The following is a 20,841-nucleotide window of genomic DNA, read 5'->3' as shown; positions in this document are numbered from 1 at the left end:
AAAGATAGATTTTGGTCTGTTCTCACCCAAACCCAACTGGATCACTTCAAAAGACATTGATTAAACCACTGGAGTTGTATGGATTACTTTAATGCTGATCTTATCTCCTTTTTGGAGCTTTAAAGTGCTGATCACCATTCACTTGCATTGTATTGACCTACAGACCTGAGATATTCTTCATAAAATCTTTGTTTGTGTTCTGCAGAAGAAAGAAAGTCATACACATCTGTGATGGCATGAGGGTGAGTAAATGATGAGAGAATTTTCATTTTTGGGTGAACTAACTTTTTAATGTAGATTTTTCAACACAGTAAAATGTGTTTATGTGGCAACATCTATTCAATTTATTCAAGTTAAAAGTATTATTTAATATGACTAAATAAACCTGACTAGATTAGGTTACACCAATGAAACTCATTTTTAAAGGTCAGATCACGAAATAGTTCCTTAAGGTATCAACTTTACGTTTCCACTTTTTAAAAGTGTATCTGGATATAAATATATCAAAGATTACATATGGTTGGTAGCAAAATAAAGATTTCAGAGAAATAAAAAAATAAAAAATAAAAAATGAAATGGGACTAAAAATGATGAAAGAAAAAAGACGCGCCCTTACCAGCTGGTACAAGTTCTCCCAATAGTCCTGTGTCATTAAACGGAAGAGAGCCAGAAAAGCCCAGCCAAAGCTGTCAAAGCTGGTATAGTCATAGTTTGGATTGCGACCAGCCTTCATGCATGTGAAGCCTTCAGGACAGCGACTGAAAGTGGAAAAGTGCACACGGCACAGAATAATTTGGCACTAGTCAACAGAATGGATGAACAATTCTAACTACAACATTTGTCAGAGAAGAATCCCAGTAAACTACTTCTGCTAAGCTTGATGTTGATATATATATCTGTCTGCAACAACAGCTCCTGTGTGTTTTGACCTTTTTAATAAGGGACTAGTTTGTTTTTTGTTTGACATTTTTTGAATGTTAGATGACATTGATATGCTTTCGGAACTATGTTTTGAGGGAGAGAGCCAGACACTCACCCTGAATCAGAGCTGTTTCCACATAAAAGAGCATCCAATGCACCAGGTAGGAAGTAGAAATTGGCTGTGGGAATGGGATCGTTTCATTAGACCATTTCATACTAGTATTTATATATTGACTTTCAGTTTGATTTCAAACAAACATTCCAAAAATTACAAAGTCAGCCAAAAAAAAACAAAAAAAAAACACACACAACAGTAAAGAAAACATACAGTAAAGACTACAGGATGGTTTATGGATTTGTTACCAGCCCAGAGTTTTAAACATTATGCTACTCCATGCCTGCAGGCATGACATAATAAAAATATTTGAGTGTTTACTTAACTATTTGGTGATAAACTGCTACCTAGAAGTTAGTTAAATCTGACAAAACCTTCATGTAACCTGCATTTCTTTTCCCTGAAAATGCAAAAGATTTTCTTTTAGGTTAGTAATTATAATTTGCTTTATAAAAAAGCAATATAAAATCAACCCACATTGTTACCTTACAACTGACCACTTTCAATTTAATTACTGATGAAGAAAATCAAGTTAAAACTCTAAAACTCATAAAATCAAGTAGAAATGACCAGATATTTTTATAACAATATAAATGGATGGAAACAAAGATGAAAACAGTTTTTACAGTGCATATACTGTATGTGAGTGAATGCACTGCTTGAAATTCCAAATAGAAGCTCACTCTCATTCATGATATACTCCTCCCATCTGAAGGCATGGCTGCCATTGCCATGGTACATTTCTGTAATGTTGATGGGCCAGATGACACACTTGTTTCGCAGATTTCCCATGAAGAGCTGCAGACCAATGAGGGCAAAGACACTGAGGCAGAACACTGTAAGGATCATCACATCTGACAGCTTCTTCACCGACTGGATCAAAGCGCCAACAATGGTCTTCAGACCTATGAAATACCAAATATGCACACACAGACAGACACACACACACACACAAATATGCACGCGCACACAAACACACACAGAGGCACAGACAATTGCATATGTGCTCAAGTCCCAGGAGTGTATGACAGGAGTATCAAGGCATGATGTGACAATAATGCTATCTGAGGAATTCTTAATATTTTCAGCTTCGAGGCCATGTTGGTGCTTCAAGTGTTTTTCAGAAAGTACACGGGGTCTCATTCACTAATAATGTGTATATGTGCATAAAATCTGAGCGAATGTTATCACATCTTCATTTAAGTTTGCATTAAAGAAATTTAATACCTAAGATATAGGATCCAATTCACAACCAAATCAAACCACATGTACACAGGAATCACAGATATGCAAAACATGGAATGGGTTAAGCTCAAATATTTTCATGTAGGCTATATATTACAATCAGAAACCAAATAACTAAGTGACCCAACACACTCATGGCAAAATCGTCAGGATTCGTACGACTTTTCTAAATTTGGCTGCGACTGCACTCGTTTTAATTCCTACGACTTTCACTACAGCCAATGACGTCACTGGACATCGTTTCCATCTAATACGCGACAATTACTTGCTTCTGTCTCACACAACAGCTTCCTATCATGTTTACACACTCCACTGATTGGGTAAGTTTAGATAAGGGGTTTGGGTAAGGGCATAATATTAATAAGTATGTCTTTAATGCATCGTGTGCAGAACTCACGCTTACTTCCGCATTAGACATCCGGGAATTTGCACATGATGAAGTCTTACGAGTTTATGCGAACAACACAGTGCAAAGCCATACGAAATAACCAACTCGTAAATTATGTAAACATTTTCATGAGATCGGGTTGAAGTGACCCTACATGTATTTCAGAGTAACAAAAAAAGCTCCTTCCGAAACTTAATTTAGAACTCCATTTATTATGTTTAAACTGGTTTTGAGAATGGCACATTTGACTTACTCAAAGATTTTGTTGCACATGTTTGCAGAGAGTGACGAATGGCTGTAAAAAAAAATAGCTCTTTGGCTGAACTTGATTCAACCGTGGACAGGGGTTCCACATGTTTGAAATTAGTTTACTTAACTTAAAATTACTATGTCATCTCAACACAAACACTTTGTGTAGAAAGAACTTGAATTGAATTGTTGAATTGGGTTAATCCAACAAAATTAGTCGTGTCAATGAAACTCAAAAAAATCTCTTTTATTTCTTTATGTACTAACTAGTGAAAGTGATAGTGAATGTTAGCATGCTACATACATGCTGGTTGAAAGCACTGCAGAGTGTAGTTTAGTAACTATGTTATGGTTAGCACAGCATTTGCTCAACAAAGTGACCAATCAGTTTCATGTGTGACATCTACTTGTCCTCATCATTACCGTAATGGTAACACGCAAAACTCCAACATAACAACTCTTCTAAATATCAACATAAAAACTAAACACTAGTTTAGTATCCCCTTTTATATTCATTTTGCATAAAAACACATAAAATAACACTTAATTTTAACATTTACTCTCCCAATCGAGTCCCATACATGCTGGGAAATGGAAATCCCCATGTCCAGTTTCATCAATGCTAAAACCACAAAAAGTATTCATGTAGTCCCAACTCAAATGGATTGAGTAAACTTGAGATAACTCAATGAAATCAAGTTGTGACAAACTGTTCAAGAATTGTGTTGCTTTATTTCATTTAAATTAAGTAAATTGAACAAGCAGCAAAAATCTTTTTTTGGAAAAGATTTGGTTGTGTGGCTTTCCACATATTTTTCCCTTATATGGAGAAGGTTTGGAGGCATATGCTAATTACTAATGACAAGCATACTCTCCCTAATTTTGAATATTCTGAATTTATCAACATTAGAACAAGGGTAAGAACAAATTTGTGCGCGAACGCACGCAGTTATTAGTGAATGAGACACACTCCCTTATAGGCATATAGATGCTTGAGCACAATGAAATAGCCTGATGTTGTTTTACTGTTCATCATTTTAACATTTTCTTTAATCATGCCTTGAATCCTTGTTTTATATTGATAATGATATAATAAATAAATAACACTACACAATAAGAACCATAAAATACACTGCAAGTTTTACATTACACAGATACTGTTTAGGAGCCATTCCTTTATTTGGTCTATTAAGATGAATAATTACTATCCTGCTTAAAGCTTGGTATCAATATAAGTTAAGTTGTAAGCATTCATTATCTCAGTACATGCAAAGCCAATCCTGAAACATTTTTGAATTTCCAGTGCTCCAAAATATAGGTTTCAGATTCCCATAGGATACCCTGAAAGGATTTCTCTGGACAACAAATGAAGGGCTCCCTGTAACAGTGAGAACAGTCTGACATCCATTTGTCTATAAATACTGCAGCACAACTAGAGGGCCATGACATAGGGTGAATAAAGCAGGCAGGGACTAGGGGGTGAAGATCACATGCAGAGCATTTCAGCTCGAGGGCTGAACAGAAAGAATCCAGTGTGCAAGCCTTCCAGGGCTCCACTGGACATTGTGAGCTAAACATCATGAGAACTGCACTAACCCCTCCCATAAAACCCAACCCTATTCTTCATTCTACTGAAACAAAAAAAGAGCTGCTTTATCTCTAAGCCAGCAGACCCATAGTTCTCAAATGTAAAGCTGAAGTTTAGTATAGATATGCAACAGCCAGCCATCCTCTTGCCCATAAACCCCTCCAAAAACATCTAAAAATCTCTCAGGGCTCAGAGTTTTGCTGAGTATGCTTAGGTTCATCACCATACTGAAAATAACTACACAGCAGAAAAATAGGAATGACAAATGTGACTTGAAGTAAAACCTAGTCAGCTAAATAAATCAAGGATGTGTTGTTTCACTGAAAACTACTTACATGTGATACTAATGTTTCAACACATTAAGCTAAAACCCTAGAATTTTAATGCAAGGCCTCTGAAGGAAATAATAAAAAAAATTGCACTGGTGAGACAGTTCTTCTCAGACAGACACAAAAACAGACATTTCCATTATTTTCCATTCTAATGATTATTTTTAAATGTTTGTGTTATCTTTTACATCCAAGTGCAATTTGTGGGTTTCATACAAAATAAAGAAAAAAGAAAAAAAAAGTGTAGAAAAATGAATATTCAAAAAAATAAGGCAGCCAAGCACTTAGTAGGCTAATAAAGTAATAAAGTTACTTCCAAAGCATCATGCAGCATAAAATATGTCCACAAACTAGGCTTGGCAGTCTTCAATAAATAAGTAAAAGGTATGTTCTTTGGGAACTCACTGAGAGCCATGCAATTTTCATCTTGGGGAACAAAACACAGCTTACTTAAAATATCTACTCTGCCACTCTGGGTGTGGGGGGCTAGTTTGAAAAGCTATACATATGACATGTTTGCAGATTTAATTCCAAAACATTTCCTGATATACTGTATGATATGTATTTTGGGCCAAAATATTATTATTTGGCAAAATGATTATTATTATTTTTTTTTCCTATTTGCAACAGTTCTGAACAGTTTGCCTTTGCGTGGTGACTGGATTCCCATATGGTTCTGTGCTTTAAGGGAGAACCATATGGGCTTACACAATTTTTAAACAATTATCTTTTGTGCAAAGTCCTTGCTTTTCAAGATTTGAACAAGCAAAGAACAAACCTACAAATTATATATACCTTGAGTTCAAACCAGTTAAATGACATGAGTAGGTTTCTTCACCAAGGCACGGTTTGATCACTAAAGCTTTCTAATATCTGTCTCTCCTCTGAAGTTTCTAAAGGGGCAAATAGGGTGCAGATGCCAGAGAACTCTGGACTTGATAGTAGACTGCAAAGCCTATCAAAAATGTATAAGCACCATTTTTGATCATTTTGGTTATAGGGAAAAAAGCAAATTAAATGTTCCTCTCCAAATTAAGTTCTGCAAAAATAATGAGAGACAGTCCAACGAAAAATATTTCAAATTGAATCGTAATAGGGGGTCATTCTGAAACGTTAACCTCAGTGTTTAAACTGCATCTCACCTGGAATGACAGAGATAGTTTTCAATGCTCGGAGAACTCTGAATGTTCTCAGCGCAGATACATTCCCCAGGTCCACAAACTCTGTTACATATCTGAAATAAGGGAGGATCACACACAGACACCAATGACAACCACAAACACGACAAAAACACCACCACGGCAATGAATCACCAGGAGGTACGCAATGCACAGAGCCTGTCCACTAAGGGGGGGAAGGAAGGAAAGAAAACAACAATACACACACGTACAACTAACACTGACCCAGCCCCTCCCGCCCACACACTCTCTTACCTGGGATTACAGAAATAGTTTTCAATGCCCTCAGAACTCTGAACGTGCGCAGAGCTGAGACATTGCCTAGGTTTACAAACTCTGTTATATACCTGCAATGATCAGATCAAAGTTACATGGAGACATGGTCATGACTTGTACTGGATGACTACCATATGCAGACTAAATTGCTTTGTTTCATAAAAGTGTGTATCAATAGCTTTTAGAGGTGGGAGTGTAAATTGATGGTATAGTATTGCACTTCGGCACAATACTAAATTGATACACAGATGCCAAATATTGATATTTTAATTTATAATTGTGTTTAAATTTATAATTAATACAAATTTGCATTAAGACATTTTTTATATTCATAAAAAATGCTTGCATCTCAAATTTGTCCAATTAATTTATTGGTTTGAAATCACTGATGGTGAAAGTAAAGAGTACAGCTTTACAGATTCAAGATGGCATATGTTTATTTTGATTTTTAATATGAATAATGAGTGGTATGATGCCATCATACGAAAGATTTGAAAAAATGTACAGCAAAAATGAAATGCATTGCAGATATTTGCCGTAACACCACACAAAATAAGAATTGCAATTTGTATTATATCCTGACCAAAGTATCATGATAATATTATATTTCCAGATCTCTGGTTATTCCCACACCTAATAGCTTTCATAAACTATCATACAAGCTATGTTTATACAGTCATATTTTCGCATGAGATGTACATTAAAGCTAAGATGTATGTCTGTCTATGAGCATGTTGAAAACAGGACAGATTTTAAAAACAAAGAGAGTGAAAGATGGAAAAGGAGAGTGAGAATGACAGAGAGAGAAGTGAGTGGGCTGTGGGGAGATAAATGGCTCTAAACACTGGTCTATTGAAACATATGAACGGTAAAAATTCTTAGAAGAGCAGAAAAGAGAGAGCATTCTGGAGAAACCAGGTATACTGTCTTTACAATGCAGCAGAGAGAACAGTCAAAAGACAACTTGTCAAAAGAGTCAAAAGAACAGATGAAGAGTGGTGAAAAACTGGACAAGACATCCACAGCAATAAAGATGCTACCTAAAAAAATTATATGGTTAGAAACATAGTTTAACATCTCTATCAGCTTTATAGAGTGCACTATGAAATGAAGTGTCCCCCGCATAACAAGAGTTAAAAAGGAAGCACGCATCATTTATAATTTTTGCCCTCAAATCATCAATGACAATCATGAGACGCTTCAAACTGAAAAACATTCACTTCTGTGGTATCACTTCTCAAAGAGAACTTTACAGTGTTTTGCTTGTTCCAATGTTTCTATGTGTCATCAGCCATCATAAACATAAAAACAGTCCTTGCTAAGTTACTTTATATAGTTAGATTTGCTATTAATCAAATGATACTGAACAAATCAGACAAGGTTTTGTAATAAGATCTGGACTTGAAATTAAAGGAATATTCTGGATTTAATACAAGTTAAGCTTAATCGACTGCATTAAAAAAAGCAAAAATCGAAGTTACAGTGAGGCACTTACAATGGAAGTGAATGGGGCCAATTTTTGCAAGGTTTAAAGGTGTGAAGCTTATAATTTTATAAAAGCACTTACATTCATTCTTCTGTTAAAACGAATGTATTATTTGAGCAGTAAATTTGTTTAACTCATCATTTTACAGTCATTTTAGGGTTTTACGGTTTGTTGACATTATATCGTCATGTCAATGAAGTTGTAAAACTGGATATAACATTACACAGAAAAGGTTAGTAAATGATTTTATCACATTAAAATCATGTTAATGCATATATTTTTTAGGTCTTGTGGTGATACAGTTTTGAAGCAGGGAGTATTTTAACGTTTATGGATTGGCTCCATTCACCTCCATTGTAAGTGCCTCACTGGAACCCAGATTTTTGCTTTTTTTTTTTTCAAGAAAAGGAGGGGCAAGTAAAAATTATTTTTTGTGGTAATCAATATTAAGCCACAAATGCTGTCGACTGAGCTTAACTTGTACTGAACCTGGAATATTCCTTTAAAGAATTGAGATCCTGTTATTATTTCTTGTTATATTCTTGTATTATATCCAGACATATAATTTTTTTAAGTCATTAATTTAAAAATAGCCTTTTATGATACTACTTTTTCATGCAGGCTTCCAGCAAAACAGGGGACACCCACAGTATCCTCAACATTTTTGTGGCAAGGCATGTAGGTGTCAGAAAACGTACGCCATTGAGATGACCATGAAATCCAGCCAGTTCCATGGATCTCTAAGGAACGTGAAGCCATCTATACAGAATCCACGGGCAATGATTTTTACAGCTGATTCAAATGTATAAATTCCAGTGAAGGTGTACCTGAGGGAAAGAATCACATTTCCATTGCAGTTCTCTCTATAACATTCAGACAATCTAACAAATATACACTTAAATTAAGCAACTGTACTAAAGTATGTTTAACCATTATGAATTACACTCACTGAGAATTTTGGTAAATGGTCTGCACTTATATAGTGCTTTTTTAACCTTATCAGTTTTCAAAGTGCTTTACACACTGTGACTCATTCACCCATTCACACACACACACTCATACACACACACCAATGATGGCAGAGCTGCCATGCAAGGTGCTGGCCTGCCATGGGGGCAACTTGGAATTCAGTGTCTTGCCCAAGGACACTTCAGCATGTGGAGTCATGTGGGCTGGGAATCAAACTGCCAACCCTGTGATTAGTGGCCAACCTGCTCTACCACCTGGGCCATAGCTGCCCCTGTTTTATTTAGAACACTATACTAATACTGAGTAGGGCCTCCCTTTGCTCTCAAAACAGCCTCAATTCTTCGTGGCATGGATTCCACAAGATGTTAGAAACATTTCTTTGAGATTCTGGTCTATGTTGACATGATTGCATCAAGAAATTTCTGCAGTTTTATTAGCTGTACATTCATGCTGCGAATCTCCCATTCTACCACATCCCAAAGGTGTTCTACTGGATTCATATCCAGTGACTGGGAAGGCCACTGAAGAACAGTGAACTCATTGTCATGTTCATGAAACCAGTTGGAGACTACTTTTGCTTTGTGACATGGTGTGTTATGCTGGAAGTAGCCACTGGAAGATGGGTCAATTATGGCCATGAAGAGATGCACATGGTCAGCAACAATACTCAAATAGGTCGTGGCATTCAAGCGATGATTGATTGGTATTAACAGGCCCAAAGTGTGCCAAGAAAACATTCTCCACACCATTACACAACTGCCACCAGCCTGGACTATTGACACAAGGCAGACTGGGTCTATGGATTCATGCCGTTGGCACCAAATTCTGACCCTACCATCTGTGTGCCTCAGCAGAAATTGAGATTCATCAGACCAGGCTACATTTTCCCAGTCTACATCTGTCCAGTTTTGATGAGCCTGTGTCCAATCCGTCTCAAGGTTCGACGTGTTGTGCATCCTGAGATGCTATTCTGCTCACTACAATTGTACAAAGTGGTTATCTGAGTAACTATAGCCTTTCTGTCAGCTCAAACAAGTCTGGCCATTCTCCGTAGACCTCTCTCATCAGCAAGGTGTTTCCGTCCACAGAACTGCCACTCACTGGATGTTTTTGTATTTTTGTGTGTTTTTGGCACCATTCTGAGTAAATTCTTGAGACTGTTGTGCATGAAAATCCCAGGGGATCTGCACTTACAGAAATACTCAAACCAGCCTGTCAAGCACCAACAATCATGCCATCTTGTGAATTATTGAATACATCTTCAGAGCACCAGTGGGTCTCGCGCCGCATTTCACCCATTCTGTTTCTGATGAGCTCGCTGCATCGTACGCAACAATAAACCCAGTGTGAAAGAGTCGTGAACAAATGACTTTCACATAAATCACATGAAAATAACTAAGCGTTTGAACTCAGGAGCTCAGGATAGCAGTTTGAATCAGATTCACTTTCTCAGAGAATCAGCCGTCAGTGAACTCACAACTGGGAGAGCAGACATTTCCGATTAACACTTTTTATTGATTCACACAATTGACATAGAAAAGCAAAACATATATTCACAGAATCAACATTTAACCCCCATTATTCCCTTTCCCCCTCCCAATCCCAAACCCCACCCTGACCTTCAACAAATATCCATGTGGTCACAATTTGAGTATACACACAAAAAAAGAAAGAAAAAAAAGAAAGAAAAATATATATAAAAAATAATAATCACACACATTTAAAACTACACTTCTCTCTCCACTGCCCCTCCCCAACAGCCCTCCAAAAATGCCAAATAGCTCCCCATTTTTTATTGAATGAATCTAAGTTGCCTAGATTTCTACCTGACATTTCCTCGAATGCCGCTACCCTGCCCATCTCTGTGCACCACTCTTGAAATGAGGGTGCTCCGGCCAACTTCCATCCCCTAAGAATGATCTGCCTGCTGATCATAACACTGGCTAGGACCCAATCTTTCATACATTTATCTCCTATATTAATGACCGCCCCATCACCTAAAATACAGAGTCTGGGGCAAAATGAAATTTGAGTGCCCAGTACATCACACATAAAACTCTGAACCCTCAACCAAATTTTTGGATCTTAACACACCACCAAAAAACACGGGTTGTGTCCCCATCTTCTGATTGGCATCGCCAGCAGGTGGGTGTGTCTTTAAGACCAAGCCTATACAATCCTTTCCAATCATAGATAAATGTAATGAAGCCCACCTGCTTCACTATGATCAAGGACTGGGTCCATCAAAAGATTAAAGTCTCCTCCCAATATTATATCACGAGGGGTGCCAGCGGCTTGCAACATCCCTTCAAGATCTATAAAAGCCCTGATCATCAACGTTAGGTGCATACATTTTAGCCAAAATAAGACTTTGTCCCTGAATTTCAGCTAAAACAATAATGACTCTTCCTAATTTGTCTTTACTCTGTTTGAGACACTTAAATTGTAGATGTTTACTTATCAGCGTAATGACTCCCACTATAAAAAAAATGCCCACCCTATATCTTCCCAAATTTTTCAGCTTCCTGCAGAGAAAGGTGCGTTTCTTTAAGAAACACTATATCATATTTCTTATGCTTAAGAGAAATAACCTTCCTTCTTTTTATGGGGTGCCCCAACCCATTCACATTCCACGTGGAGAGAGACAATCCACTCATATTAACATTTGACATTTTGGCATATAAGAAAAAACAGATAGTGTGTCAAAACAAGATTATAAAGACCACATTCCAACATTAGTGCAACCATCAAAACCCAAACATCCCCCAGAATCAAACAAACAGAAAAATGAAAAATGTGTGCATTAACCCAGCGCACGTCCAACCCTCTAAACTCAAACAGTCCATGCACGCCTACGAGAGCCCCTGCGACAACCTTGCCGTCGGATTGCTCAAGTCCAGTGTTTCTATAAAAATTTTGTGAGACAGAATTACATAAATAATCTACAAAATAAACTCCAGCCGATAGGCGGAACCAGCATAAAAAAAGCATGCAGATTCCCCAAACAGTCAAGCAGATGTTCAGCGAGCCATTCCATTCGCCTACAACGCGAGTACAACAAGATGACCCACTCACTCCATAGACTTTATGAAGGACATCGCTTGCTGTGGGCATGTGAATGTTTTACGGCCATCTTTAGCATCTATTATCAATTTAGGATTATCAGTGCAAAAGCGACCTTCTGTTGATGTAAAAGTTTCTTGCATTCCTTGAATTGATTACGTTTCTCTCTTGTCGAGTTTGCAAAGTCTGGGAACAACAAAATGCTGTGATTCTTCCAAGAAAGCCTACCTTTACTCCTCGCCTCACGTAACACAAGATCTTTATCGGATGATCTCACAAATTTGGCCAGAATTGATCGGGGCCTGTCTCCCTCCATGGATCGCCGAGCAGGAACCCTTTGAGCTCGCTTGATTTCCAGCTTATGGCCTGCTATGTCGAGCAGATTCGGAAAGAGCCCATCCAGAAATTTCAAAATAACATGTCCCTCTACTCCCTCCGGGACTCCGACGATGCAGACGTTATTCCGCTGGCTACGGTTTTCCATGTCTTCCAACTTCTCCCAGACACGCTCCAAATCCACCTTGGTTGCTAGCGGATTAGCAGATAATTCCCTCTCCGATGACTCCAGGTAATTGATCCATTTCTCGACATCCCTCACTCTTTTAACCATATCAGTGAACTTCGCCTCCATGGCAGTGATCGATCGACATATCACAGAAAGATCCTCCAAGTCAGCAACGACCTTCGTCAGCATTGCCGACATATTCAGCATTTCCCACCGCAATTCCCGTATCTCCCCGACAAAATAGACTCCCAGGCCCATGGCCTGCTTGGGGGCATCAGCTTGAGCACGTAAGTGTCTTTTATTGTCTCCAGAGCCCAGGGATTTTGAATTTTTTTAAATATTGTCCTCCCAGGACAGTTATGGAACAAAGTGTATCGAATCTCTCCAGTTTATGTCATAAAAAGTATTAAAACTAGCAAATTGCGCAGAGCTCACCATTTGCACGTGACTCCCAGAGCGCAGACATTTCAAAATAAGAGTCCCCATGTGTATTACGGGCTTCTTTATAAGTACCAGATTTTTTTTCCTCTGGTAATTAAAACTGCATCTGGGATTTCAATCAATTTGCACTCTTGTAGTTTCTGTGTCTGGGGCCATCTGGTAACAGTAAAGAAAGACTAAGGCAATACTGTAAAACAATTTATATATATTATATATATATATATATATATATATATATATATATATATATATATATATATATATACAGGTGCTGGTCATATAATTAGAATATCATCAAAAGTTGATTTATTTCACTAATTCCATTCAAAAAGTGAAACTTGTATATTATATTCATTCATTACACACAGACTGATATATTTCAAATGTTTATTTCTTTTAATTTTGATGATTATAACTGACAACTAAGGAAAATCCCAAATTCAGTATCTCAGAAAATTAGAATATTGTGAAAAGGTTCAATATTGAAGACACCTGGTGCCACACTATAATCAGCTAATTAACTCAAAACACCTGCAAAGGCCTTTAAATGGTCTCTCAGTCTAGTTCTGTACGCTACACAATCATGGGGAAGACTGCTGACTTGACAGTTGTCCAAAAGACGACCATTGATACGTTGCACAAGGAGGGCAAGACACAAAAGGTCATTGCAAAAGAGCATATATATATATATATATATATATATATATATATATATTCACACTGGTAGCCAAAAATTTGGAATAATGTACAGATTTTTCTCTTATGGAAAGAAATTGGTACTTTTATTCACCAAAGTGGCATTCAACTGATCACAATGTATAGTCAGGACATTAATAACGTGAAAAATTACTATTACAATTTGAAAAAAAAAATGTTCAGAACTACTTCAAAGAGTTCTCATCCAAAAATCCTCCACGTGCAGCAATGACAGCTTTGCAGATCATTGGCATTCTAGCTGTCAGTTTGTCCAGATACTCAGGTGACTGTTCACCCCATGCTTCCTGTAGCACTTGTCATAGATGTGGCTGTCTTGTTGAGCACTTCTCACTCACCTTACAGTCTAGCTGATCCCACAAAAGCTCAGTGGGGTTAAGATCCATGACTCTCTTTTCCTATTATCTGTTGTCCAATGTCTGTGTTTTTTTGCCCACTCTAACTTTTTGTTTTTGTTTTTCTGTTTCAAAAGTGGCTTTTCTTTGCCATTCTTCCCATAAGACCTGCACCCCTGAGTCTTCTCTTTACTGTTGTACATGAAACTGGTGTTGAGCAGGTAGAATTCAATGAATCTGTCAGTTGTGGACATGTGAGGCGTCTATTTCTCAAATTAAAGACTCTGATGTACTTATCCTCTTGATTAGTTGTACATCTGGCCTTCCACATCTCTTTCTGTCCTTGTTAGAGCCAGTTGTCCTTTGTCTTTGAAGACTGTAGTGTACACCTTTATATGAAATCTTCAGTTTTTTTGGCAATTTCAAGCATGGTACAATGTATATATATATATATATACAGAGATCGAGCTTTTGACACTTATGAAAATTGAGGGACTCATACACAAGGTGCAAACATTCATTGATGCTCAAGAAGACAACACATTACTATGTGCATACTATACTTTCTGTAAATATCTGTAATGTAGATTCTGAAGAGCATACTAAATAAAATAAAAAATATTTTATCTCTTATATTTGTATAAATTATGAATGGGGTGTGAACATTTATGAGACAAAAGAGAATGCAAATTATCTTCTCAACAATATATTCTGTTTATTAAACCTCAGATTAATGGGTTATCAACTGTCTTCCTTTTCTTCGGCTTTCTATCTTGTTTGTGAACAGCAATCTAAATCCAGCAATTATGTGATTTGGTGACTAAAAACAGCCATTTGGCTCCTTAATATTTCAGTTTAGAAGTCAATGGCTCCCAAGTCATTTTTTTAATCTGGAGCCCTGTGTAGGTGTACAGGTGTTCCTAATAAAGTTCTCAGTGAGTGTATATTTCAAATGTGTATTTTTATGATAATTGTGAGACAAAAGACAGCATGCAGTAATAAGAATATTTACTTACTCTACTTGTTTGGACCACTCAGGAGGGTTACTAAACGTCATGAACACACAGTTGGTCAAAATTGTACACATAATGAACATGCTGAATACTGTGGGTACCAGTTAAGGAAATACAATAAAACATTTAAACGTATTTTACACTGTAGATCATTATAAACATTTAATCAGGACATTCAACAACAACAGAGCACAGACAGAGAACATCAAATTGGGACTAAGTTGTAAATCACTGCTAATGCTGATATCACAGCAGAGAGCAGTTGTCAGCTCTGTTATCATATTTTTGTGGGCACTTTAAATCTTTTGAGATGTTTGAACTACAACCACATCAACCATTAAATTAGTCAAACAGTCCTCAGAGGACTACAAGAAGGATTTTATGGAATTGTTGTGGTACATTTGTGATAATTGTGTCATTGTTGTGCACAGTATCAACCCCACTGTAAATCTGCCTGTGCAGGTCTTAAGAATGCAGGAGCTGCAGAGGTAAATTTGTCATAACAATCTAAATAAAACATTGATAAATGCAACTATTTATGGCAATGGAGAAAGCACCCTTTTGAAGTTGTGCTGTTTTGGCCACATTAACATTAATCTTCAGCCATTTGATATATAAATAAAACTGAGTAAAACATGAATATGAAGACTACATTACTTTGGCAGTTATTTACAATGGAAGAATTGAATATAAAGGCTACTGCTGCATAGTGTCAAGCAGATGTTCTTGGCCCAACAAATCCTTACTCAAATCTGCTCTGTCAGTTGACTAGACACATGGTGAAAACAGGCAACAGAGTTCCCCTCCCCGCCATTTTTATCTCTCCATCTCATCTCAACACTGTAAAAAAAAAAAAAACTGTTGTCATGCATCTAAAATTGACACACATGCACACCCACTAATATGCTGTTACAGTCCCACTGTCATATGGACTGCTTTACTAAAACGGTCAGAAATCATTAGCATTAGGCTATTCCTTCCATCCAAAATTATATTGATATTATATATTTAAGACAGACATACACAGCATGGTGAACCACACATCCACCAATGTATTATATGCACTATAGGCACAGCTTGAAAAGGATATGAATGTATCAAAATTTTAATAGCTATTCGCCTAGCAAGATTAAAAGGGCTTATCATGTACAAGGCAGGTGTGGCACTAAAGCGGAAGATTGTTTTCCCTCTGTTTAGCACTATAAACGTCTGTGGAAAGAAAAAGAGAAAAAGCCAGAAAGATAGACAAGTAAGAAAAGACACACACAAAGAGAAAGAGAAATATGGATTAGTTGCAAGCAGAAAAAACTGTATGTTACAGAAAATTCTGTATCACTTATACATTATGAAGATATATCTACATAGTATGCCAATGTCTTCTACTCCTAGAGGATACTTTATATAAAATTTGGCATCACAATGAAGACATAAGTTGATGAACTACTTAATATTAAAATCATATTCTTTGTCAAGCAAAAAGCACATGCAAATACACAAGATTATGAAAAGGGAAAAGCAAAACGTTCATAATCTCTGGAAATTAATACATTGCAATAAGAGTATATAACAATAAATAAATACCATACATTGCATAGACCAAAAAATGATCAGGGTAAATAACATTAAAACCAAATGTGTATGAGTTTTGGCAAAAAGAAAGAGAACTGAATCGTAACTTTAACAAACAATTTTCATAATTTACCACCTAAACATTAAATCATCTTCCCATAGCTGTGAATACTTTGCTAAATATAATGGAACACACAAGAGAATTTGGGAGAAGCATTAATGACTCGGCATGTTAAATGAGGGCTCCTGTGAAGGAGTTTGTAAGAATAAAATTATTAGGCCATTTTGCCAAATTCCTAATGGCCTCGGGAAAAAAACATACAGGCTTATTCAATGCAAGCATTAGATATAGCACATTTAAGGAGCCCCTTAGAGGACTGGTTGGGAATTTTTTGTTTATGTTTTTTGTTTTGTATTTATTTTTGTACAGTATTTATCAATACTGATATTTTTTCAATGTTATTTTACAGTATGTTAGTTCATAGTGCATTAACCAATGCTAACATATACAACATTTAATTTAAAAAATGTGTTAGTATATGTTGAAATGAACATGAACCAAGATTAATAAATGCTGTACAAGTAATATTCATTGTTAGTTCATGTTAACTAATGTTGTTAACTAAATTAAAAAAAATGCAACCTTATCGTAAAGTGTTACCACAACATTACTATAATAAAACCATAGTTAAACTATGGTATTTGCATAGTAAAACCATAATACACACAAAATTATGATTTTTATTACCATTGTTTTCATTTTCCTGTATTATCACTATGGGTTCACAACAAATATTATGGTTAAAATATTATTACTGTAGTTACAAAACTATTGCGAGGGCATGCAAAACTTATTGCGAGGGAACACAAAAGTTATTGCGAGGGAACGAGAACTATTGCGAATGAACACAAAATGTATTGCAAGGGAACGCAAAACTTATTGCGAGGGAACGAGAACTATTACGAATGAACACAAAACGTATTGCGAGGGAACACTAAACTTATTGTGAGGGAACGCAAATTATTGCGAGGGAATACAAAACGTATTGCTAGGGAATGCAAACTATTGCGAGGGAACACTAAACTTATTGCGTGGGAATGCAAACTATTGCGAGGGAACACTAAACGTATTGCAACGGAATGCAAACTATTGCGAGGGAACACTAAACTTATTGCGAGGGAACACTAAACTTATTACGAGGGAACGCTAAACTGATTCGAGGGAACGCTAAACTGATTCGAGGGAACGCAAACTATTGCAAGAGAACACAAAACTTATTGCGAGGGAACGCAAACTATTTAGAGGGAACACTAAACTTATTACGAGGTAACGCAAACTACTGCGAGGGAACGCAAAACCTATTTTGAGGAAATGCAAATTATTGCGAGGGAACATTAAACTTATTGCCAGGGAATGCAAACTATTGCGAGGGAACACTACATTTATTGCGAGGGAACACTAAACTTATTACAAGGGAACACTAAACTTGCGAGGGAACGCAAACTATTATTTTTCTAACCGTTGTTTTTGTTTTCCTGTATTATCACTATGGGTTCACAACAAATATTATGGTTAAAATATGGAGTGGTGGTGGCGTAGTGGGCTAAAGCACATAACTGGAAGGTTGCTGGTTCAATCCCCACAGCCACCACCATTGTGTCCTTGAGCAAGGCACTTAACTCCAGGTTGCTCCAGGGGGGTTGTCCCTGTAATAAGTGCACTGTAAGTCGCTTTGGATAAAAGCGTATGCCAAGTGCATAAATGTAAAAACTTATTGTGAGGGAACGCAAACTATTGCGAGGGGATACCAAACGTATTGCTAGGGAACGCAAACTATTGCGAGGGAACACTAAACTTATTGCGAGGGAACACTAAACTTACTGTGATAGAACACTAAACATATTGTGATGGAACACTAAACTTATTGTGAGGGAACGCAAACTATTGCGAGGGAACACTACATTTACTGCGAGGGAAAACTAAACTTATTACAAGGGAACGTTAAACGCATTGCAAGGAACGCTAAACTTAATGCGAGGGAACACTAAACTTATTTCGAGGGAACAATAAATGTATTACGAGGGAACACTAAACTTATTGCAAGGGAACGCTAAACTTATTACGAGGGAACACTAAACTTATTGCGGGGGAACGAAAAACTATTGTGAGGGAACGCAAAACTTATTCCAAGGGAACACAAACTACAGTGGGTATCCATTCAAAATAGACTTTCTACCACTGCAATCATTACGTGAATGGGTCATTAGCAGCTCTATCCCGCTAAGGAGCACTATAACCATAGAATTTCAACAGGCCAGAGCTGAATGAGAGCTCTTTCTCCCAATGTAACGATCATTAAGTTGGAGGCGGTAAGGCCATGTTAAGCTTGTTTTTTCAACCACCATAAACAAGAAAAAAAGAGGAGAAAAAAGAACAACAACAATAAACTTAAAAACACCACAACATTTATTTTCTGGTTAAACGCTGCAATAGAGATGCTTGATAAAGACTTTGCTGCAGCATTCAACATTCACAAGGATGTCCACGCATTGGAGAGTTTTGTTTGCATTTATTCATTAACAATTTATTAGATAGAATTATCATTTGTGAGGTTTTTTTATACATATGCACAGACGTTATGAGCGAGCATCATAAGACCGCATATTCAAACAACTGTGATTTCCAAAACTATTATGACTCTAAACCTGTGCTTTCTTTTAATGTGCAGACAGGCTAGCCCATTTTTTCTATTTTTAAACAGGATTATCAAATGTTAATTAATTTATATGTATACCATTGTGTCATATTATGTTATATTCTCTTGGCAATAAAAACAAAAGAAAAAGAGAACAGATTCATTATTTATGGGAGCAAAATAGGCTACTTATCAAATTAAATATTATAAAATGTTTGAAAAGGAATCACAATTTTCCATTACATGAATTAAGGTGGAAGTTAGTACTGTGACCATATTATTTGTAAAAGATTTGTCTCAATACATGTGTTTGAGTTTTACGCTACACGTGATAACCAGAAATGCTATGCAGTTCAAACCTTTAGGTTATGAGCTTTGTTATTCATTATCTGTCATAGTATTTTATTAGTAGTTAATATTTGCTATTAACCAATGTTGCCCCAAAGCTTGATAACATAGATTATTTTTCAGAGTGATAATAAAAGAGTGACTTTTGCTTTCAGATCCATAATAACCACAATGGTCTATTGGCAACATATAAATACACAACAAAATGCATTATGAGCGTCGCTCCAATGGAGTGGACCGTAACATCGGTGTACAGGGTTCAGTTGTGCATTTGCCATATTATTTTTCCCATTCTATTTCTTGATTCTACTCTTAATATTTTTTTATTACTATTTATAATAAATAAAACATAATATAACGGTGGTTTTACTATAGTAATATTGTAGTAACCATAATGTTTTTTTGTTTTTTTTTTACAGTGGTGTTACTACAGTAATATGGTGTTAATATAGTAACCATGTTTAATTTTGTGGATACAATTATTTTACTACAAAATACAATGGTGATACTGGTTATTTTATCTGTATAGGACATCAGGATAGATCCATGTTTCATTCGGTTTAGAGCACTTAACACTTTTTATCAAGAGCACTTCAGCGATTCACACCTTAACTCGACGGGGGGAGGAGGTGTTTAAATCTTTTGTTTGAGCTGAAAAAGGTGCAGTGGAGACTCACATGTTGCCTGGCAAGAACATGACTGATTACATTATCAACATACATTGAAAAAATATATTTACACTAATAACAAACAAACTCAGTAGGGCTTTATTAATTCTGGCAGTTGGTTGTTCATTCAATTACTGATATAATGTCACATAATGTTTGGGAACAGCATTTCGATGAGAAAAAGATGTTCAGATTTCATACAATGTCATAATCTGACAAGACCATCATATTGTGAACGTGAAGCACAAGTTAACATTGCGTTAACATTGCATGATAATGCGCACCATTTCACATCGAATAAAGAAACCTCATTTGAACATAAAGATGCTCTCAACTGTTATTGAGGCAGAGGTGGCTCAGCAGCTAAGGCTCTGGGTTACTGATCAGAAGGTCAGGGATTCAAGCCCCAGCACTGCCAAGTTGCCACTGTTGGGCCCTTGAGCAAGGCCCTTGAACCTATCTGCTCCAGGGGTGCTGTATCATGGCTAACCCTGCACTCTGACCCCAGCTTAGCTGAGATATGTGAAAAAAAGAATTTCACTGTATATGTGTGATAAATAAATATAATTATTAATTAATTATAATTATATTGATGCCTAATAGCTCAAACTGATAATGTTGTGTTAAGTTGCACTGATAATACTGTTTTTGAACCAGATCGAATCTCCTGCCTGGTAAGTTTTTATTTGTTTTGCGTCATTCTGCCATTCGAGCTAATTATACCACTTATTTTCATCTGTACAAG

General features: G+C 36.6%; 1 protein-coding gene across 5 annotated transcripts in view; it reads right to left on the bottom strand.

Moving 5' to 3' along the window:
* LOC127419592 (sodium channel protein type 8 subunit alpha-like) overlaps positions 1 to 20,841 on the bottom strand; it is a 90,978-nt gene that overhangs the window by 36,450 nt on the left and 33,687 nt on the right. For 3 of the 5 annotated variants that reach the window (XM_051661099.1, XM_051661103.1, XM_051661102.1), the window contains 7 exons: positions 15,907 to 16,024; positions 14,819 to 14,909; positions 8,474 to 8,602; positions 5,978 to 6,069; positions 1,720 to 1,941; positions 1,037 to 1,100; positions 617 to 758 (listed from right to left, as the gene is read on the bottom strand). In XM_051661099.1, the coding sequence (XP_051517059.1) occupies positions 617 to 758; positions 1,037 to 1,100; positions 1,720 to 1,941; positions 5,978 to 6,069; positions 8,474 to 8,602; positions 14,819 to 14,909; positions 15,907 to 16,024 (858 nt within the window). Of the gene's footprint in view, positions 1 to 616; positions 759 to 1,036; positions 1,101 to 1,719; positions 1,942 to 5,977; positions 6,070 to 6,268; positions 6,361 to 8,473; positions 8,603 to 14,818; positions 14,910 to 15,906; positions 16,025 to 20,841 lie in introns of all 5 variants that reach the window. The other 2 variants (XM_051661100.1, XM_051661104.1) reach the window with 1 other exon arrangement.

The sequence above is a fragment of the Myxocyprinus asiaticus genome, chromosome 29 (assembly GCF_019703515.2).
Source record: "Myxocyprinus asiaticus isolate MX2 ecotype Aquarium Trade chromosome 29, UBuf_Myxa_2, whole genome shotgun sequence".
Lineage (NCBI taxonomy): Eukaryota > Metazoa > Chordata > Actinopteri > Cypriniformes > Catostomidae > Myxocyprinus > Myxocyprinus asiaticus.
The sequence above is the reverse complement of the archived record's forward strand: the minus strand, read 5'-3'. Positions and strand labels throughout refer to the sequence as shown.